Source organism: Plectropomus leopardus, chromosome 6 (genome assembly GCF_008729295.1).
Source record: "Plectropomus leopardus isolate mb chromosome 6, YSFRI_Pleo_2.0, whole genome shotgun sequence".
In the NCBI taxonomy this organism is placed as follows: Eukaryota; Metazoa; Chordata; class Actinopteri; order Perciformes; family Serranidae; genus Plectropomus; species Plectropomus leopardus.
In genome coordinates, this window is record NC_056468.1 from 3351865 (window position 1) to 3370881 (window position 19017).

The window sequence follows — 19017 nt, forward strand, 5'->3', positions numbered from 1 at the left end:
TGTGTGTGTGTGTGTGTGTGTGTGTGTGTGTGTGTGAGAGAGAGAGAGAGAGAGCCACTGGAGAAAATTAGCATAAATGAGCTCATTTTGGAAACACTGACAGGACAGAGGTGAACACCTCAAAGGGCTCATCAGGCAAGACTCAATCGAGCAGCAACAACAGACCGTCCTCGGTGCACGCAGAGACCTTGACACAGAAACACAGACTTTTATGGCAGCAGTCTAATCTGCTAGCTTGGCGTTTCTGACTATCAATGATTACTCAATCTTGTTAGTGTGCAGCAGCTACCCAGGTGGCACATGCAAATCTCCAGACATCGACTGTACAGCTTTTGATTACATACATTGGGTCAAAAAAAATGCTGAGTGGCCATTATAGTGAATGCAAATGAGGCTGAAGGTCACGTATATTGAAGAATCAGTGAATTTTCTGCCCTGGGTTTGTTATCTGTGGCCTCTGCAGGCAGGGACAGATCTGTGTGCAGGTTGTGGTGGCTTTTATATTTAGTCTTTAGAAAAGAGAATACAGTAGTAGAAGTGACAAAATTTCCTCTTAATAGCATTTTTCTTGGTGCATATTGATGTTTTTCACAGCAGAAGCAACTTGCTCACTGAGAAACATCACTTTTTAACTAAAATGTTGTTCACTGGAATCAGAGTTTATTTTACTACAGTGATTTAGGAATTAAAAAACAAAACATTTAGGCTTGTTGGTTTGTTGGTCCAACCAACAAACTAACAGTCAATGACATAAAAAGAAGAAAAACAGCTCATTTTCACTAGCAGAAGCTAAAACCAGCTGTTTTAGTATCTTAATATAAATTTGTTTTTGTTGAAACTATCATCGATAATTCCTTTACAATTAATGTTGTTGCTATGTGGTACAGAATGATTACACAAAAGTGGAGCTTTTCCAGGACACGTGTCTTTTTGAGAGATCAGTAACCTTGACCACATGAACCAAGTTTAGTTCCTGGTCCCTGAAAACTCCCTGCTCTGGAGATCATACTTTCATACTATTATTGTTTTGTTTGTATGGTTATTCAGATGCAGATTGAGTGACTTTTAGTTCCTTTGTTTAGTTAATCTGTGATTATTTGGGCTAATACATAACCGGACTTAAGCAATGACAAATAAAAAAAAAAAATGTAACATGGATAACCTAAACTAGGTACTGAATAAGTTTCCGCAAGTTAATTTGACCAAAGTACAAAAATGAAAAGCTTCTTGAAATATGTAAAAAAAAAAAAAAAAAGGCCTCTTTTAGAAAAAAAAATACTTTTCTAGAAATTTCTTTGTAGAAAAGTATTTTCTACAATATTATATAGTATATTCCCAGTATTTGAAATAAATCAAATCAATTTGCTCAGGGTTTCAAATTTTAAATAACTATGAAAGGTGTCTGGACACAGCACAGAAAAGTGATTTTTACCCATGTTTCAAAGGGTTAAATATGTACTGTAGATTTTTTTGTTGTTTTTTTTCCTATCAATATTCTCATTTCACTTCACAAACTCTTCATCACATTTTTGGCCTTTCGCTTGTGTGACGTCGTCCCCTCATAGAGGCCCTGCTCCAAACCCAATAATTCAACCCTTAAGGGCCTCTCAGGGCCCCTCAGCTAACCACATGAAGTACTGCACCATTATATTGTGTTACACCACACTTCTCCTGTGACAATGTTGCAGCAGCGACATGATACACAAAGATCTAAAAGTGATCTACACGTGCGTTCAATCAGAAGATAACACGTTGTCATGGAAATTGCGAGGGCCTCCCCAACAATGGCAGGATGGAAAAAGCCAGCGAGAGACACAGCAGTGAGGCAATGTTTGCCCAACAGTCAGATCTCGTAAACAGAGAGGGGGGCTTTTGCAAGCAGCTGCAGAAATTCCAGGCTGCTGCGATTAAAAAGTAACACCCACATTGAGGGTGGGGAGGGTGTTTGAACAAGCTAACCCTGTCTCTGTTTTAATGAAAAGAGAAGAGCCATTTGCAGTGAAAACAGAAACGTCTCAATGGCGCATTGTGCCAATCCCACTTCTCACTGTGAGACTCGCAGGTCTCCACGCACAGATACACAAAAAGGAGAAATACACTGATCCAACACTCCAAAGTAACCAGGCTCTGTGTGTGCGTGTGTGTGTGTGTGTTTGTGTGCATGTGTGCGTTCATGTGCATGTGTGTATGTGTATGTGAGATACCAAGGTTCCCACATATTTCATTGATTAAGAATCAAGATGTCCTTAAATGTTTCAAATGCTACTGTGATTGGGAAAAAAACACTAATTTGTTCATTGAAATAATTCATTGATTATTTTTTTCATTAAAAATAAACAATCAGTGAAAATCTTGATTTTCAATAAGTCTGTCAAGGCACTGAGTTCAAGTTTTCCTCTATGCTCCATAACACTGTAAAGGGAGTACATGTTTTTGCTGTTGTTCTGATTTAAAAACAAACCAAAAAAAAAACCCAACAAAATAATTAAATAAAACTAATGAAAAGTGTCATTTATGACTGACTTTAAAAAACAGAGGAAATGTTTTATTAAGAATTAAAATAGTAATAATTAAAATATAGCTGTTTGGAAATGTTCTCATGTATTATTATTATTATTGTTGTTGTTGTTGTTGTTGTTGTTGTTGTTGTTGTTGTTGTTGTTGTTATTATCTAAGCAAATGGTTTAATTTCTTTTAAAAACATGGGTTGAAAAAGATGAGCAACTTAAAAGACATGGCCCAATCAGTAAATAGGAAACAGAAAAGTACCTGAAAATAAAAAATAAAAAACCAACAAAACAAGAAAACAACTTGGAAAAAATTGCTCTATGTTTTTTACTGTAACATAATTTTATGAGCCAGCCTTCCTCACTGGTTAGGGATAGAGATTGTTTGTTACTTGTGAGGGGGGAAGGAGTGCTGCAAACCAGGACAGGCAGTTTATAAAAATACATGCACTGAGGAGGGACTTTTTAATTTTGTCTCAGGTGATGGAAATACAACACGAAAAGGTAGTATTTTATATATTTTCAAATATTTTAAATTAAATAAAAGTCACCAGCCACCCCTCTCCTCTGAGGACAGGGCAGCAGCAAAACATATTTTAGCCTCCTAAAAAATCATTATCAGTTTAAGTGTTGACTATATTTGAATATTGTCTCCTCTTAAGCTTCCACAACAGCTGATGGATCCCCGTCGGTAAGAGCTGTCTTACAGTGACGTAAAACGGTGAAAATATTCTAGGCTACACTTCAACTGATACTGATCATTTTAGGTGGCGTCAAACTATTAAATGAAGGCAGAGTTTGCTCAGTTGAGTTTGTTTGATTATATGTGCGTGACGCGGCGGTTTTCTACCACTAAGTTATGGCACTGTGGTAAAAATGTAAATTGCAACTATATATTGCAATTAACCTGTATTACCTGCTTGTTAATCCTGCACTCGTATACTCTAAGTACTTCTCCGAAACTCTAAATTCACTATTCACAACTTTAAATTCACCTCAGCTGTGCAATATATTGATGCATATATGTTTTTTACTACAATTTTTATTATTCTGAGCCAATAGCAACGTGATTCCCTTCTAATGCATACTGTTGTGTATAGCTTGAATGACGATAAAGTCGATCTAAAGTCTATTAATACTGAAAGTTAGGCTTTAAAGAGACCCAGCGATGCCAACTCTGCTGACCACACCACACATGTCCAATCACACACACTTCAAATCCTCCTCTCCCTCTATCGCTTCTTCTGTTTTCCCTAAACCCCCCCACCCCCCACCCCACCCACCCACCCTCCTCCCGCCCATGTGGCAGCCCACCATATAACTGTAATGGTACATAGTGAAAGAATCCAGGAATGCCATTAAAGCATTTCCAGTGACAGAGCACATTTTAAAGTGAGCTACAGCTGTTAGATGAATATGAATATATAAGATCCTGGCAGGATGCTGGGGACCCCACGCACTCCACGTATTGACTGGACTGAATGGTTTTTAAAAAAAAACATAAATCTAGCCCTCTGCCAAGTGGATCATTTGAAGCCACATGTTTACAGTAGCTCCATGAGACTGGGCTGGGTTTCACATCCCGGACTGAATGTTGACACAGGAGCTCGAGAGCAGCAGCATGTGTCTCCTTCAGATCGGCCTCCCCGCCTGGTTTTACGGTCACATTAAAGTGGGTGGTGCAGGGGTGGAGGAGGGGGGAGGGGTCAGATTGGAGGGCTGATTGTTTTTCAAGATGAGCCTTTTGATTCATTGCTAAAAAAAATATGGGATGAATAATCAAAGGACACCAGAGGTTTACACATTTGAGCCCTCTTATTACATTTCACTGTGTACAACACAGCTGAGCATGTTCCTAACAGTGCATCTGAGAGACTTCACTTGTTTGATCACTCCAGGGATTTATTCACCTCCATTCATTTTTGTACAAACTCAAGAGGTAAATTCTTGAAACTGCTTTAAAGCAGACTGCATGTTCACTGTGATGGTTTCCAAAATGTGTTCCCTGATTTTCAAACTGTACACTGAAGATTAATAGAAGCCAACAGCTGCTCTCAGAGGCTGTCAGATAAAGATGAATGATAAAAACAGGAACAAATCTTCCTGCCAGCTGGTCAAAATTCTCTCTGTAATTGAGTTAAGGTATTAAAATTAGACAGGTATGTGTCTGTAGATCATTTTAAGTGTGTGTTAGCTAATATTGTACAGTGCTCCTGCTTTTATTAATTCACAGACATGATCGTTATTTATTGATATTACTGTTTTCATTGTCTTTTCTTCTGTTGTGCTGTTATGCATATTTTCCACTGGTTGCAGATTTGATTGATATTTAATCTGTTTATTGCAATTTGTGACCTTTGACAGCTGTTGCTGTTAGTTGTTTGTTTTTGTTGAATTTATTGCATTGGATTTATCATTTGTTTTATATCCCTTTAGCCCACTGAATATGATTGGATGCTCAGTCAGTTTTCCCTGAATAAACAATGGTTGATGAAGTTTTTTGTTTCATTTCCAGCTCATTATTTTAGTTCAAACTAGGGTTGGGTGTTATGACTACAAACTATATCATGATACAAACATTTTTTTAGTCATATCGATAATTATCCTCCCAAAAAAAGGTCAAATAATTATTTCTTTCAATTTTAAAAGCAGATTTTTTTAAACATTTTTTTGTCATCATATGAAAGTTGAAAAAATCATATGATTAACTGTGGTTAAAAGTGTTTTAATGTCAGAGCATGTCATCTCAATCAAAACAATAACAATAATAAAACAGACTGATGACGTCGTGATGTAACGATGAAAGTCTGTCCGACATAATTGAGACCAAGTTTAGACAAGACTGACCTTACTAAAAAAAAGACACATCTTTCCTTTGCATTTAAAAAAAAAAAATCTGCAATCATATGATAACATTGTAACGACACATCATACAAGAACACCATGCACATGTGCACAATGCAGCCGTGATGTCACCGTTCTCACAGGATCCGCACATTGCCAGTTTACAGAGCAACAAAAGGGGTGGTGTTTTCAAAAAATTACACTCTGAAAAAAGGTTTCACAAGTTTGCTTTGTCAGGCCCCATACTGTGGTTGTAATGTGAATAAAAACGCCAAACTGCAACAAAAGTTTAACATTTTATGCAAGAACTGTTGTTGGACCTTTGAATTGAAATCAAAATAAGCTACAACAAAAATATCACCTTAACCTGTCATTTTGTCTGTTACTGAGTTCTTAAAATCCATTTTTTTTATTTTGCCAATCAAATCATCTTGTTTCAAGAGTTTCGAAAACCAGTGTCAGCATTTTGACACACTCGAGGATACATTCAGCTACACCAGTGTTACTGTATTGGGGATGTGTGTGACACTTAAATCACTCCACAACCAGAAACCATAGATTAGAAGATACAAAAAAGGAATAAATTAGAGCACATGTTAAAGGAGCTGATGGGATCATGTATCACTGGAGTTGTACATTTTAAAATCCCATGTGGCAATAATATTAATTGTTTATTTATTTATTTATTTATTTATTTCCATCCTACCCTCTTTTTTTTATTCTTTATTTCTCTGGACAGCAGTTTATGGTCCAGAACATATATCAAGGCAGACAGTTTAATTTCCCCTGCTGTTCAGATTTTCCTAAATTTACAAAGTTTGTAAAATTTTGGACAAATAGATGATTGATTTATTGATGGTGTCAAGAACATCACATTATTAAAAAAATAATAATAATAACATTTATCTCTTTTTTATGTGCCTTATGAGTGTACCATATGATGAATATTTTTGCAGTGGCAGGGGGAGGGGAGTGAAATCATACACCTACAACCACAGCTCCCTCCTCCTCCTCCTCCTCCTCCTCCCCTTTTCTATAGTTGTTGGAAAAACAAGCTGGAAGAGGTACAATCCACAAAAAGGAGTGGCTCCATACGCTGACATGTTCATTACCTGACATCACTCACTCAGGGAAGTGTCCTGTCTAAAGCTTCAGGATTTGCTTGGCTGTGAGTCTGTGGAGGTTTGAGCAATGACACACAGCAGGAGTCTCCGTGTTTTTTTAAGAGTGCATGCTCAACATGCTGACACAGAGTGCAAAAACACCTCTGGTCATTTAGTCATCAGTCCACTTAAACCATTATTCTGGGAAGATTCTAGAAATCTGTTACAGAAGTCTGTATCTTGAAACAAAACAGAGTAAGAACACTGCACTATAATTACAGATTTTAACCTATGCTTACATGTAGGACATTTTTAAGCGGGTTTGTTTGTGTTAGACAGTGGAATTTTCACTTGTTTAACCCTTTGAAACCTGTGCAAATTGGCTTGATTTCTTTCAAAAACATGGAAAGAAGCAACGAGCCACATAAGAAGAAATTAGCAAGAAATTAATTAAGAAATTTAAAAGTACAAGATATTATTATTAATTATTATTAATATATATTATTATTATTATTAACAAAAATAACCTGAGCGAAGAGAATTTATAACATAAGGACATTTTTTTCTCTAGTTTTTTTTTTTTTTTTAATTATTTTCTAAATCTGTTAATTTTGTGCAACATTTATTACCAATTTGCTTGATGGATTTTTCCCATATTTTTGAAAGAAATTGCACTAGTTTTCTCTGAGTTCAAAGGTTTAAGTACTTGTGAAAGGCATCTGAAAGCAGTACATGGAAAGTGATATCTCTCCAGCTTTTCAAAGGGTTAAAGAAAAATAGTCATTGAAATGATTGGTCAAAATGAAGGTTTATGTTGTAATGAGACATACTCACTCACTTGTAAAGATGTGTGCCATTGTGCAGATTTAATCCAGTATAAAGGTAAAAATCGTTCAATTAGAATGGGCTGAAATGTATTTTTTTCTCATGTTGAATTGACATTAATGAAGAAAATCAGGCACATATATCAGCATGTGTTCTTTCATACCGTACTTACGGTGGACCAAAACACAAAACAGCCACTAAGAGAAATGTTCTCCAAATCCAAATTCACCAATTATTCTAATATTTCTTCCTGTCAGGCAGTTATTTTCTATATCAGTGATTTTAAGGTTGGTGGACTTTGTTAATGCGGACAGTTTTAGGACATTAGTTTAGTTTAAATCCTTACACATTTAGTGCAGCATTGCAGTGTAGCATCAGCTTTTCAACATTTTCTGAGATCTAAAAGAAATAAGATTATTCAGCCTAAAAAGATCCCCCTGACTGCAGTTTTAGGTTACTAAAGATCCTTGCATAATTCAGCGGATCAATTCAACATTTTTCAAATTCTAAAACACCCCCTTAAGAACCACACAACAGTTTTTGCATGTTAAGAAGATTTTCTACTATTATTTCACCTTTTTCTTCCACATTTAGGGCATCATAGCAGTGTAGCATCAGCTTTTAAACAAGCTTTAAAATATTCCGCATCTTATTTTTACATCATTCAACTTTTCAGTGTCATTCATACTTATTTAACCCATTCCCACTTTTCCAACTGTTCCTTTTTCCCCACACATTCGAGCCAACATTGCAGCATAGCATCAGCTTTTCAACATGCAGCACTTATGTATGTTTTGTAGGAACTTGATTTGTAGCACATTATTTTTTCCACCAAAAGATCAGATGCTTAACATTATCTGTTATCTAAAAGAAAGATTTTGCCATCTAAAAGCTCCATCTGACTGCAATTTTACTTTACTAAAGATCCATAATTCAGTTGATCAATTCAACATTTTACAAATTCAAAAACACTCCCTCAAGAACCACACAACGGGCTTTGCATGTTTAAAATAGATTTCCTACAACTAAACACACGTTTTGGATTACTGCTGAACACTGTCTCTTTCCCTCCTTCCAGACAGTGTTTTCAGTGCCAGCACACTTTGAAAATCAACTTGCAGAGACTTGAAACCACAGTGAGTAATCCACCGCCCTGAACATCACGTCTGCTGTGATTGTTGTGGGAGTTACATTATTGTTCTGCGGTAAAGCAGCGCCGACGTTTCAGATCCATCTGAACATTCAGCTGCACAACTCTGACAACACAAACAGCAAGTCCAAAGTTCGAATATTCACTAGTGGCCTTTAAATAGCACACAAGGCTGTAAATGTAAAAGAAAAATACAGGCAGAGATAATGCATATCCATGCTCATGTTGTTTAGGTCTTCTGTTATTGGTTATTTAGGGGGTTTAACGCAAACATCCAGCTTCTTGAGAGGAAACATGATTTTATATCCATCAGTACTGAATAAAGTTTACTGTCCTCAAGTTTACTATCATGTCTGTGTATGTAAATGCATGCAGACTCTCATATTTAACACAGTTGTAAATAATGTGTGTGTGTGTGTATGAGAAAGGACGCATGACCGAGTGTGTAACAGCACGCGATTTTGTTTCTGTTTCGTAATAGTTTGGCATCGAGCCGACTCCCAGCTACACACACGCACACACACACTGCCAGACAGGGAGATCCCAGCATTTTTGGGTGTGTGCCAGGCTGGAATACCACCAGATCCAGTTTCCTGCGTTTCCTGAGCCGCTGCCAAAACTACACGCAACAGCTCTCTCTCTCTCTCTCTCTCTCTCTCTCTCTCTCTCTCTCTCTCTCTCTCTCTCTCTCTCTGTCTCTCTGCCTCAGGTCTTTCTGTCGTCTCCACTCAGCATCTTTTTCTGTCACCAGGAATTTCTTTTATGTTTTACACTAATGTTTGTAGATTCTGCTGCTGTGCATTGTCTCTGGGTCATTAAAAGCTAAAATAAGTTTTACCAGCTGCCTGTCATCATTCTTTAACCCTTTAAAACCTGGACCGACATCATCACTTCTCTTGTGCTGCTTTCAAACACTTTTTCACAAGTATTTAGACCTTTGAGCCTTGAGCACATTGGTGTGATCTCTTTCAAAATATGAGCAACTTCGTAAGAAATTGAAAGAAATTAGTAGATTTAGAAAATTCTTATATTTTTTTAATAGCTAGGGAAAAATGTTTAGGAAAAAACATTTTATAATCATTATAATTACATATTCAAAATTATGATTACACAGAATTCTATAATTTTTATAACTTTTTTCATAAGTCTCATTTGCCTTGTTTGTTTGTTTGTTTGTTTGTTTGTTTGTTTTTTTACAAATTTGGCATCATTTCTTTCATTGGTCATTGCAATCTTTCATGTTTTTGAAAGAAATCAAGCCAATTTGATCAGGTTTAAGAGGGTTAAACTAACTATTTGGGTCATGGTTCCCTTTTTTTAAAAAAAATATTATAAAATGAAAGCATATATTATAGTGTTTTAGCAGAATTTGCCTCCCATGTTGTCCCTTGGCTCTACAGAGAGTGATTTAGGAGCTACTGTAAACACCGGCTGGTCCCATTTGGTTCAGATCAGATTAAAACTTGTCGGCCTCACTGAGGCCTTTTTATATTTAGCCCACATCTTGTTCCTATTTCCAAAGATGCATTTACTGCCTTCAAATGTGGTTTTGTTTTGCAGCTTTGAGCATGCTTAGTATGCTGGCTCCACTCTGTCTGCCTAGCAGCCATAAGCATCCTTTTATTGTCCCATGACCATTACACTGAATGACTACATACAAATGACCCCCACAATAACTGCACATCCTGAGGAATCTCTGAAGCGTACAGCCTGATGGTACACCAAGCACGCATGTACAGGCACGGGAAACACGTCTCAATGAAAATAAAAGAGTTTTCCGGCTTTATAATGACAATAATAGGTGTAAAGATTTATAATCCATCTTCAGAGGCTTCCCAGTTGTTCATAGGATCTAACAACTCAAATACTCTCATTATATCCCATGCAAGCTAACTATGAAGCCAATATTCTATATAACAAGAGTAATTTTAAACCCGCCATTAAAGATCACAGACATGAAGAAAAAAAAAAAGAATTATCTGGCAAGCATTCTCTGCGCCGGCTCATCTCACCATCCTCCACACATAATTGTCTCTATATTGCAGCTATTGGTTTCAGCCCCCTATTTAAATTGCATTTCCATGCACTGGGTTGCTTTAATGTGCAGCGCTAATGCAGTCACTAATGTACACATCACATTTAGGGAAGTCTGTAAATGATCCATCATAAATAAAAGATGACATGGAGCATCCACAATCGCTCAGAGATTATAGATCTGCGTGCTGCAGCCTGCAAATATACAGACATTCAAATCACTTACTGTCATTAACTGATAACAAAACAAAGGAGCAAATAAGGGACCCTTTGTGAAGAATTTATAATGGCTTTATTAATAGTTAATAAATAATTAGCTAAAACCAGATATAAGTCATTAGGTAGGTTAACATTTGGTAACAATGTTGTTATAAATCCCTTTGACTAGGAGGACAGCAATTTACCTTTTGAAAAGTAAGCAAAGTCCATCTATTAATAAAATATTAAGCATTTACTATTGGATCTCCAACATTTATACCTGTATTATTACCAATTTTTCTTTAAAAAAAATAGACCTGAGCCAAAGCCTTTTTAACAACCTAGCAAACAGAAATGTGTCTTTATCATGGTTTATAGCTGAGAAAATACACTTTATACCTAGTAATTTCACAGTTATAAATGTTGGTATCCCCTTAAATAATGCTTGAAAAGTTGCTATAATCTGCAGAGAATTTGGATTTTTGATGAAGCTCTTTCCCTGAAGATAAATGGTTGTACTGTCCAATCTGTCAAAAGCAATTTTCAAAATCTAACAACTTAAAAGTTGTTTGTATTCATAATTGATCTAAAAGCATAAGTAAATTATTTATTATTGATTAATAAAGTCATTAGTTGAAGACTGTACCCCTTTATATAAGCTGCCTTGTTAGATAGCTTCATTCACACCACCAGAACCTGAGAGCTGATTATTTTTTAACTTTTTACAGCAACATCTTCATTTGATCAGCCTCCTTACAAATTAACAATTCTGCAAACACATTTGTGTTGTGTTCACTGGCACTAATGACACAGTATTGTGAGCATGTTTTTCTTTCACAAAGTGAGCTACAAAACAAAAATATGGAATTATGCTATCAACCACACTGTAAATTCTGAAATGTTGATCTTATTTAAAATGATGTTTGAAACTGATTGCCTTGATAACTAATAATCTTAATTTGTGACTTTCAAGCTAATTTTTAAGTTTACTCAAACTTTAGTTGTATTTAGGCTACTTAATTTTGTGAAGTTGTTGCAACTTAAACATGATAAGCTGAATTATGTTGCTCTTTCTAACCAAGTTGGTCTGACTACCAGTGATGAAGTTTGGAGATCTACATGTTCTGTTTTTTTAATGTGTTTAAGTGAATACATATGTGATTTACTAGTTTGCAACCAGCAGAGTACAGAAACATGGCATTTGGTTTACTGAAAATGTTAAAACATAGAAAGACTGATTCAATCAAACTTGTTATGTTTAAGTTGTAACAACTTCACAAAATCAAGTGAATACAGCTACATTTTAAATAATTGTAACAATTTGGTATTATGTAGACATGAATTCAGACAAATGTTTTCCTAGATTTTTTAAAGTAAATTCAGCTTGTCAGATTTTACAGTGCATTTATTCTAATGTCCAAAAAAGTTTCTTCCGAAAGAAAGTTGTTTATGGCACAACTAATTAAATTAGGAAATAAAAATCTTATGATTATCCTTTTTAAAAAAAAAAAAATTAGTTTCTGACTAATTAATGAAATGGAGAGAGTCCCATGGTTATGCAGAGATGGACATAGCCTAACTTCGTAATTCCTCGATCTTTTGAGTTCTCACAAGTGATCTGACTGAATGAAACTGTGCAGTGACTTTACAGAGGCTTAAGTGTCCAGCAGCTCGGTGCTGTCCTACCTGTTTGAACTGCTCCTCATAGGTCCACTCGTGGTGCTGGGGCTGCGGGTGCTCGGTTGGGGAGTCTGCGCGGCGGGCCGGGGCGAACGCCGCCGGGACTCTGGACATGAGATGCATCGGGGCGCCCTTCGGAGGGATACCGGCTTCCTGGAGCGGTCGGTGCTGATAGTGGTTTAACCCGACATCGTCCTCACCCTCCTCCTCTTCATCCATGATCTCCTGCTCGTCCATGTCATCCCCCTCCTCGTCCCGCTCCTTGTCCTCACTGCCCGGTCTGGAAGAGCTCCCGTCCTCCTCGGCTCTGCGGACTTCCATGTGTGGGAGCGGGGAAGAGTTGGTGACTCCTGCGGCCAGAGCGCCTCGCATCGCCGCCTGGTAGTGGCGGAAAGCCAGAGCTTGTTGGTGTATCTGGGACTCCACCATGGACCGGAGGTCTTTCTCTGTCTCCGCCTGCCGCAGCTTCTCCTCCAGGGCAAGCCGCGCTGCTTGCTGCCGCTGCAGGTTCTCCATGACCGCCTCGAGCTTCATGCCGCCGCTGGCCGGCTGCGGAGCCTGAGCGCCGGGGAACGGGCTGTGAGAGGCGGCGGAGGGAGGCTGGAGGGGCAGGCTGCTGGCGGACGAGAAAGAGCCTTGCTGCGAGGGGACCAGAGAAGGGTCATGATTATTAATTTAACATTAAAACGCATGCTATACACACACACACACACACACACACACACACACTGACGCAGTTCTAGTGTCAGATTTTAATATTGAGGATTAATTCAATCACTTTGCCACAAGCGAACAAACTTGCGTTACTGGCTAAAACATGTTAAACTGTCCAAACACAAAGTTTCTAAGAACATTATCAACAAAATGTTAAGTGCTTTAGAAAAAGAGGAGAATATTAACTGTCAAGTAAGTCCAATAATCCAATAGAAATAAAGCCTGGCTGCTTACCAAAGCTGATTTAGTTGCTATACTGGCGTTATCAACCATGCTTCAGTCCGTCAGATGAGCCCAAATGTTATCAACCGGATCACTGGAGTCTTCCTTCAATCCTGGAGCCTCTCCGCATTCAACATCCAGATCTGTAGCTCTCGATAGTTGTGGGAATAAATAGTTGAAATGTGTTTGGTGCTGTATGGTGGAGCCCCGAGCTGCTTTGGCAACAAGTGGCAACTGTAGTGAGAATGACCTCTGGAGGCAGAGATCAGCCCCCCTGCTCCATCTGCTAACAACACGTCAGTGCTGCTCACAGAGACAGTGTGAGGGCTCACACACACACACACACACACACACACACACACACACACACACACAGCCGCTAACACACTTCTCCGCTCAGGAGACCTCCAAGTCATGCAGAAAATCATTCATTCAAAAACGTCATGTTATGAAATATTTAATACAGTTGCCAAAAAACATGGAACAAGTTTTTAAAATTGACTTTTTTCTGATGTCTGATTTTTTTCTGACACCTGTAAAAATACACACAGGTGCTAATGATCAATTGCATAATTTAAAAAAAGGATTATTGACATACCATATCATACCATATCCTGATTTTCTGTAAAGTCAATAACAAACCAAGAGCAACAATAATAATATGTATATATGCTATTCTTCTTTCACTTTTTTATTGACAACAATTTTGAGGTAAGACAACAGAAAACAATGTGTTTTTTAATATTTTTTGATTTTTGATTTTTCATTGAACAAATATACCATTCCCAACCTATTCCCCATCCCCATAGTCCCAGTGCATCCCAGACTAAAGGGAATAACAACAAAAACAAACAACAACAATAATAATAACGATCATCATCATCATCATCATCATTTTTATTGCTCTTGTGTAATGATGGATCGATGTTCATTGTCAGCTCTGTATTCCTGTCATGTGTGTTCTATCTGCAGCCTACATTTTCATCTGCATAGTAATTAAAGATAAAAGTCTAAACTGAACTTTCAGTGTCTGTTTCTGATATCATCATCATCACACTGACGCTAAATAATAGGTTACACCTATCCAATATTGTCATGAAGCAGTCCTGCTCATTGATTTAAAGCATTGACCACGATGTAGATGTCAGGGGGCATGCAGGGGACTCGCTCTCTAAATACTTAGAACCTGTGCATATGTCCCCCCTGATAAAGTATAGTTGAGAACTTTTATTTTGACACAGTTACAGATGTCACTGATAAAAGGTTAAAGAAAAAAAAACCAAGAAAAAACTTGTGCATAAAAATTCTCCAGAATGCAGGAAATCAAATGCTTGATGCTCAAATTTTTTTCATGAAATTCGCCCAAATTGCCATTTCGTCTGTGTTCCCTGGCTGCTAAAATGGAAACTTCCAATGTCCTTGTATACCCAGAGACATTACCATTTCATGCACCTTTGTATTATGAACTATATGGAAAATTTGCTGCTGATTGACATATTCGTTTAGTGATTTTAGTTAACCCTTCTGCGACCTTTTAACTGTATTTTCACATGTATGTTCATTAGTGCTGTGTTGACCTTGGAGGGCCCAGAAACACAACCCCTCATGTTCCATGTCATGTACAGGTAGAGAGAAAAAGGACACCTGTCCTCCGCTGACTGTCACACAGCTGCTGCTGCTGCGCAGCTATTTACCTCTGACACAACACCTACAGCACCTCTGCTGCTGTCAGGTCCATCCTGAGGATATTTAACCCTTTGAAAGCAGAGCAAATTGGCCCGATTTATCTCAAGAACATAAGAAACAGGTGACTCTATAAGCAATGACCCATAAAAATAAGCATGAAATCAATAAAAGATACAAGAAAATTTAACACATAAAAAGTAAAAAATAAAAAAATAAAATAAAAAATCAATAAATAAAGAGCAAGTAAATGACCTGAAGACAGATAAAATAAGCAATTAAATGAATCTATAATTTTTTTTAAAAAAATTTCAGTTTGTAGGAAATCTCTTGCAAAGTTGCTTATTGCCTTTTCCCCCCATGTTTTCAAGAGAAATCAAACCAGTTTTCTCACCTGTCAAAGATGTTAAATGCTTGTGAAAGGGCATCTGAATGTAGCACGGGAAAACTGATACTGACCCAGGTTTCAGAGGGTTAATTCAATGCTGCTCAGCTCCTTAAAATGAGATCCGGGTATTCTAAAACCAGAAATATGTTTAGAAAAAGTCTTGGCCTTTTCCACTGGTGTTTTTGTGATCCATAAAGCAAAGCCCTTACTGTAAACCATGTATTCACTTTCTAAAGTGTTGTGTTAAGTGAAGAACTGTTATACTACATGTCTGCGCTGCAGTGTAAACATCATTACTGTGAACCCTGCAATCTGCCTCCATTTACCGCAGTGACCCTACAATTAAGGCTTACTGTGATGTAGGATATATCATTTGGCTGAAGCAAATCAATTATCATCAGCAGGGTCAGCATTCGTTTGGTCATCTGTTCTCTCAGAGAGGAGCTGCTGCCGGGAACTCAAGCATCATTATAAAGGTTTTATAACATTGAGTTGAGATGTACAACTTGTCCACTGCCCGTCTACCCTTTTTTAAAAAATATTTTAATAAATATTCCATTGAATATGTTTTAAATGTTTTACAATTAAAATGTCACATGTATGTTCATTAGTGCTGTGTTGACCTGTGTTGACCTTGCACTAATGAATTTATGTCATCATTTATGTCATTTTAATTATATATATAATTAAAATGGCATAAATAAGTTCAAGTAGCTTTATTGTCATTGTATTTAGTGTCAAACAAAGATAGAATGAAAAAAAATAAAGAATAATACCTAACAATTAGTGGGGAAAATAAATAAGAAAGTCAAACAAACAAAAAGGAAATGACCTGTGAAAAGTTCTTAAAAATCAAATAATTTTAAAACATCATTTTAAATATTTAATTTGGAAAATTATGTATGCCGTTTTCCCCTACTTTTTTAAAAAATAATTTTCAAAATCTTTTAATTTCGTGCAGTTTGTGCCATCAGTGTCATCAGTTTGTTGTTAGTATGTACGCTGAAAGGAGATCCTACACAGTGATGTTTTAGACGTGTGTGAGCATTTCAACAAAGTTTTGAAGAAGAAAAAGGTTGAAGAGGAGCAGCACTGCACCTGATCAGCAGATGAGGAGGAAACATGTTCTAATGGGGGAGTCCTGTATTAACTCTCTGTAAGACCAGAGTGTCTGCAGATCCTCAAAGGTCTTAAATGTCTTAAACTCTGTAGCATAAGCATTAGACCTTAAAAATCATTAAATTATCTTAAATTTGAATTTATGAGGTCTTTACTCTTTGAAACTCAAGCAAACTGGCTTGATTTCTTTCAAAAACATGAAACAGTGACGAGCAACTTAACAAGAAGTGTAAAAAGTTGTGGAAAAATAAAAAAATGGGGTTTTTTTTCTGTAACATAATTTTAATTATATAATTCAGATAATTATAAATGTATTTTTCTGAAAAACTGAAGAAAACTGATGTCAATCCAGGTGTTGAAGGGTTAACTGCCACAAACATTTTACCTTATTTAATTTATTCATCTTTAAAATTATTTTTGTCAGAATATAGCTCTTTGGCCTAAAATATCACATCAAACCTTCCACTGAACCTAATAAAGCCTTTTTACCTAATATTAGCTCATACCACTCAAATCCACTTACCTTTGCACTTACCTGCACTGCTTGAATAAGGAAAAAATTATTTGTTCGAAAATTTAGTCTTAAATTTGGTTAGAATTTACCATGAAAAGATCTTAAACAACATTACATTTAAATGTCTGATACCTGAAAACATACAAACACATATTTCCAGGTATGTCCTTTGACTACTGAGGCAGTAAAAACTTATATTTGTTAAAAGGTTTCTACACATTAAACATATTTCTACAAAAATGGTTACAATTTGCCTGAAAGTTGATACATTTCTTCTCATAGTATTTAATTTTAAGAGTTGTCACAGCGCAACTCATTGTGCTGTAGAACAGTGCAACCTAGTGGAGCTTCAGCAGACCTCATCAGCAGCTTTTTTTTGACAAAGTGAACATGTACAAAATATCAACCCTAAATTGAAGCTTTTTTCTTATTTTTGCACAAGGAATGAAAGTAAGATGCCCTGAAAAGCATTATGTTTTGTGATGTTAATTTCTCTACAATGACTGCACACTTATTCTAAAACTGGTTTTGATATCATTTGAAATAATTGTTTTATCTATGCACCTCTTGTCTGCACTTTTGCTGTTTTTAATGGTGATTTTTTTTATATTAATTTTTAAAAAATCAGGAATTGATTTTACATTTTATACCTTATCTTTTCACTCTTTTTTCACTCTCTATTTTAAATCTGTATCTTTTATAATGTTTTTATATTTAAATACAAAAGACTTGAGATCACTAAAAGTAGGCGTGGAAATAAAGTGGACATACCGATAGTTGCATCGGTTATCGGTTATCATCAGTTGTTTATATATTGCTGTTTATACTTGTCCAAGAATGCAATATTGGGCATCTCTGCTTTACCATAATGATATTATTGTGATTTCTATAAAAAAGAAAAAATATATTTTAATCTATTTTCTGAGATAAATTTCACTCAAAATACAAATTTAGGGAGGAGCAAAGAGAAGGGCTGTAAGCATAACTGTACAAAAACATACAAAAATGAAAACAGTTACATGTAAAGGATGGTAAAAAGGTAACTAGATGGCGATGGAGGAAGGAGACAAAGCAAGAATGTAAATAAAAGTGAATTATTTAAGAGGGACTGAATTATTTACAATCATATGTGTATTATTCACATGATATCAACTTTTCGATTTTAATTACAGTTATCATCAATACCATAGATCTCCTACTATTGTACAATGTAATGTGCTGTGACCTCCCTCACCATCAACCCTGTTTATGGCACTGATCCCTGAAACAAATCATGCCTCCTCACATCCATTTAGATAAACTATACTGCGGACTATATGAAGGATATATTTTACTGACACCGTGTGATGTCTGTTGCGTTACACCTTTTGTGGTTGGTGAGCAGTATCCATCATGCATATACAGCTTCAATAACCATTCAATCCAACACACGGCTCTGAGTGAATAGATTTATTGGGGTGGGCGAGAAAGGAAGAGAAAAGACGAAGGAGAGAAAAAGCTGAGCACATATGAAGGTCAATAATGATCAGTGATATTGACCAGCGACTTGGAAATGGAAACATAAAGTCACCGGGCTGCTGGAAAGAATGGAGGCAGAGGAGGCAAGTGCATCCTGACTCATGGCCCTGTTCCATTTTCTGTAGTAAATCAGCTCAACAAATTGCATCTGTTATAAATGCACAATACAAACTGTCTCAGCTTAGATACTAAATGATGACATAATGTAAAACTTACTATTTGTTTAAACCACTATCATATTATATCAGGGACAGGCATCTGTATGGGGTGGAATTTTATTTTCTTTGATAAAACTGTTGCTCAGCAAAGATGGAAATACAATCAGATTAATTTTTTTAATCCTTTGAGACCTTGGCAAGTTTGCTTTATTGAAGTAATTGATCTTATTTTATTAGGGTAATGAGCAACAAAAGACAAAATGACTCAGAGGTTAGCAAGAAATCTGTGAAAAGTACAAGAAAAGAACGGGGGGGGGGGGGGGGCACCGGGAAAGAAGACAAAACAAAAAAAAAAAAACA

At 36.5% G+C, this 19017-nt stretch overlaps 1 protein-coding gene across 2 annotated transcripts in view; it reads right to left on the reverse strand.

Moving 5' to 3' along the window:
• Nucleotides 1-13559, reverse strand: part of arid3c (AT rich interactive domain 3C (BRIGHT-like)) — an 88299-nt gene extending 74740 nt beyond the window's left edge. For both annotated transcript variants that reach the window (XM_042488554.1, XM_042488553.1), the window contains exons 1-2: nucleotides 13290-13559; nucleotides 12348-12980 (exon numbers count right to left, since the gene is read on the reverse strand). In XM_042488554.1, the coding sequence (XP_042344488.1) occupies nucleotides 12348-12980; nucleotides 13290-13328 (672 nt within the window). In that variant the 5' untranslated portion in view covers nucleotides 13329-13559. The remainder of the gene's footprint in view (nucleotides 1-12347; nucleotides 12981-13289) is intronic.
• Nucleotides 13560-19017: the final 5458 nt, after the last annotated feature.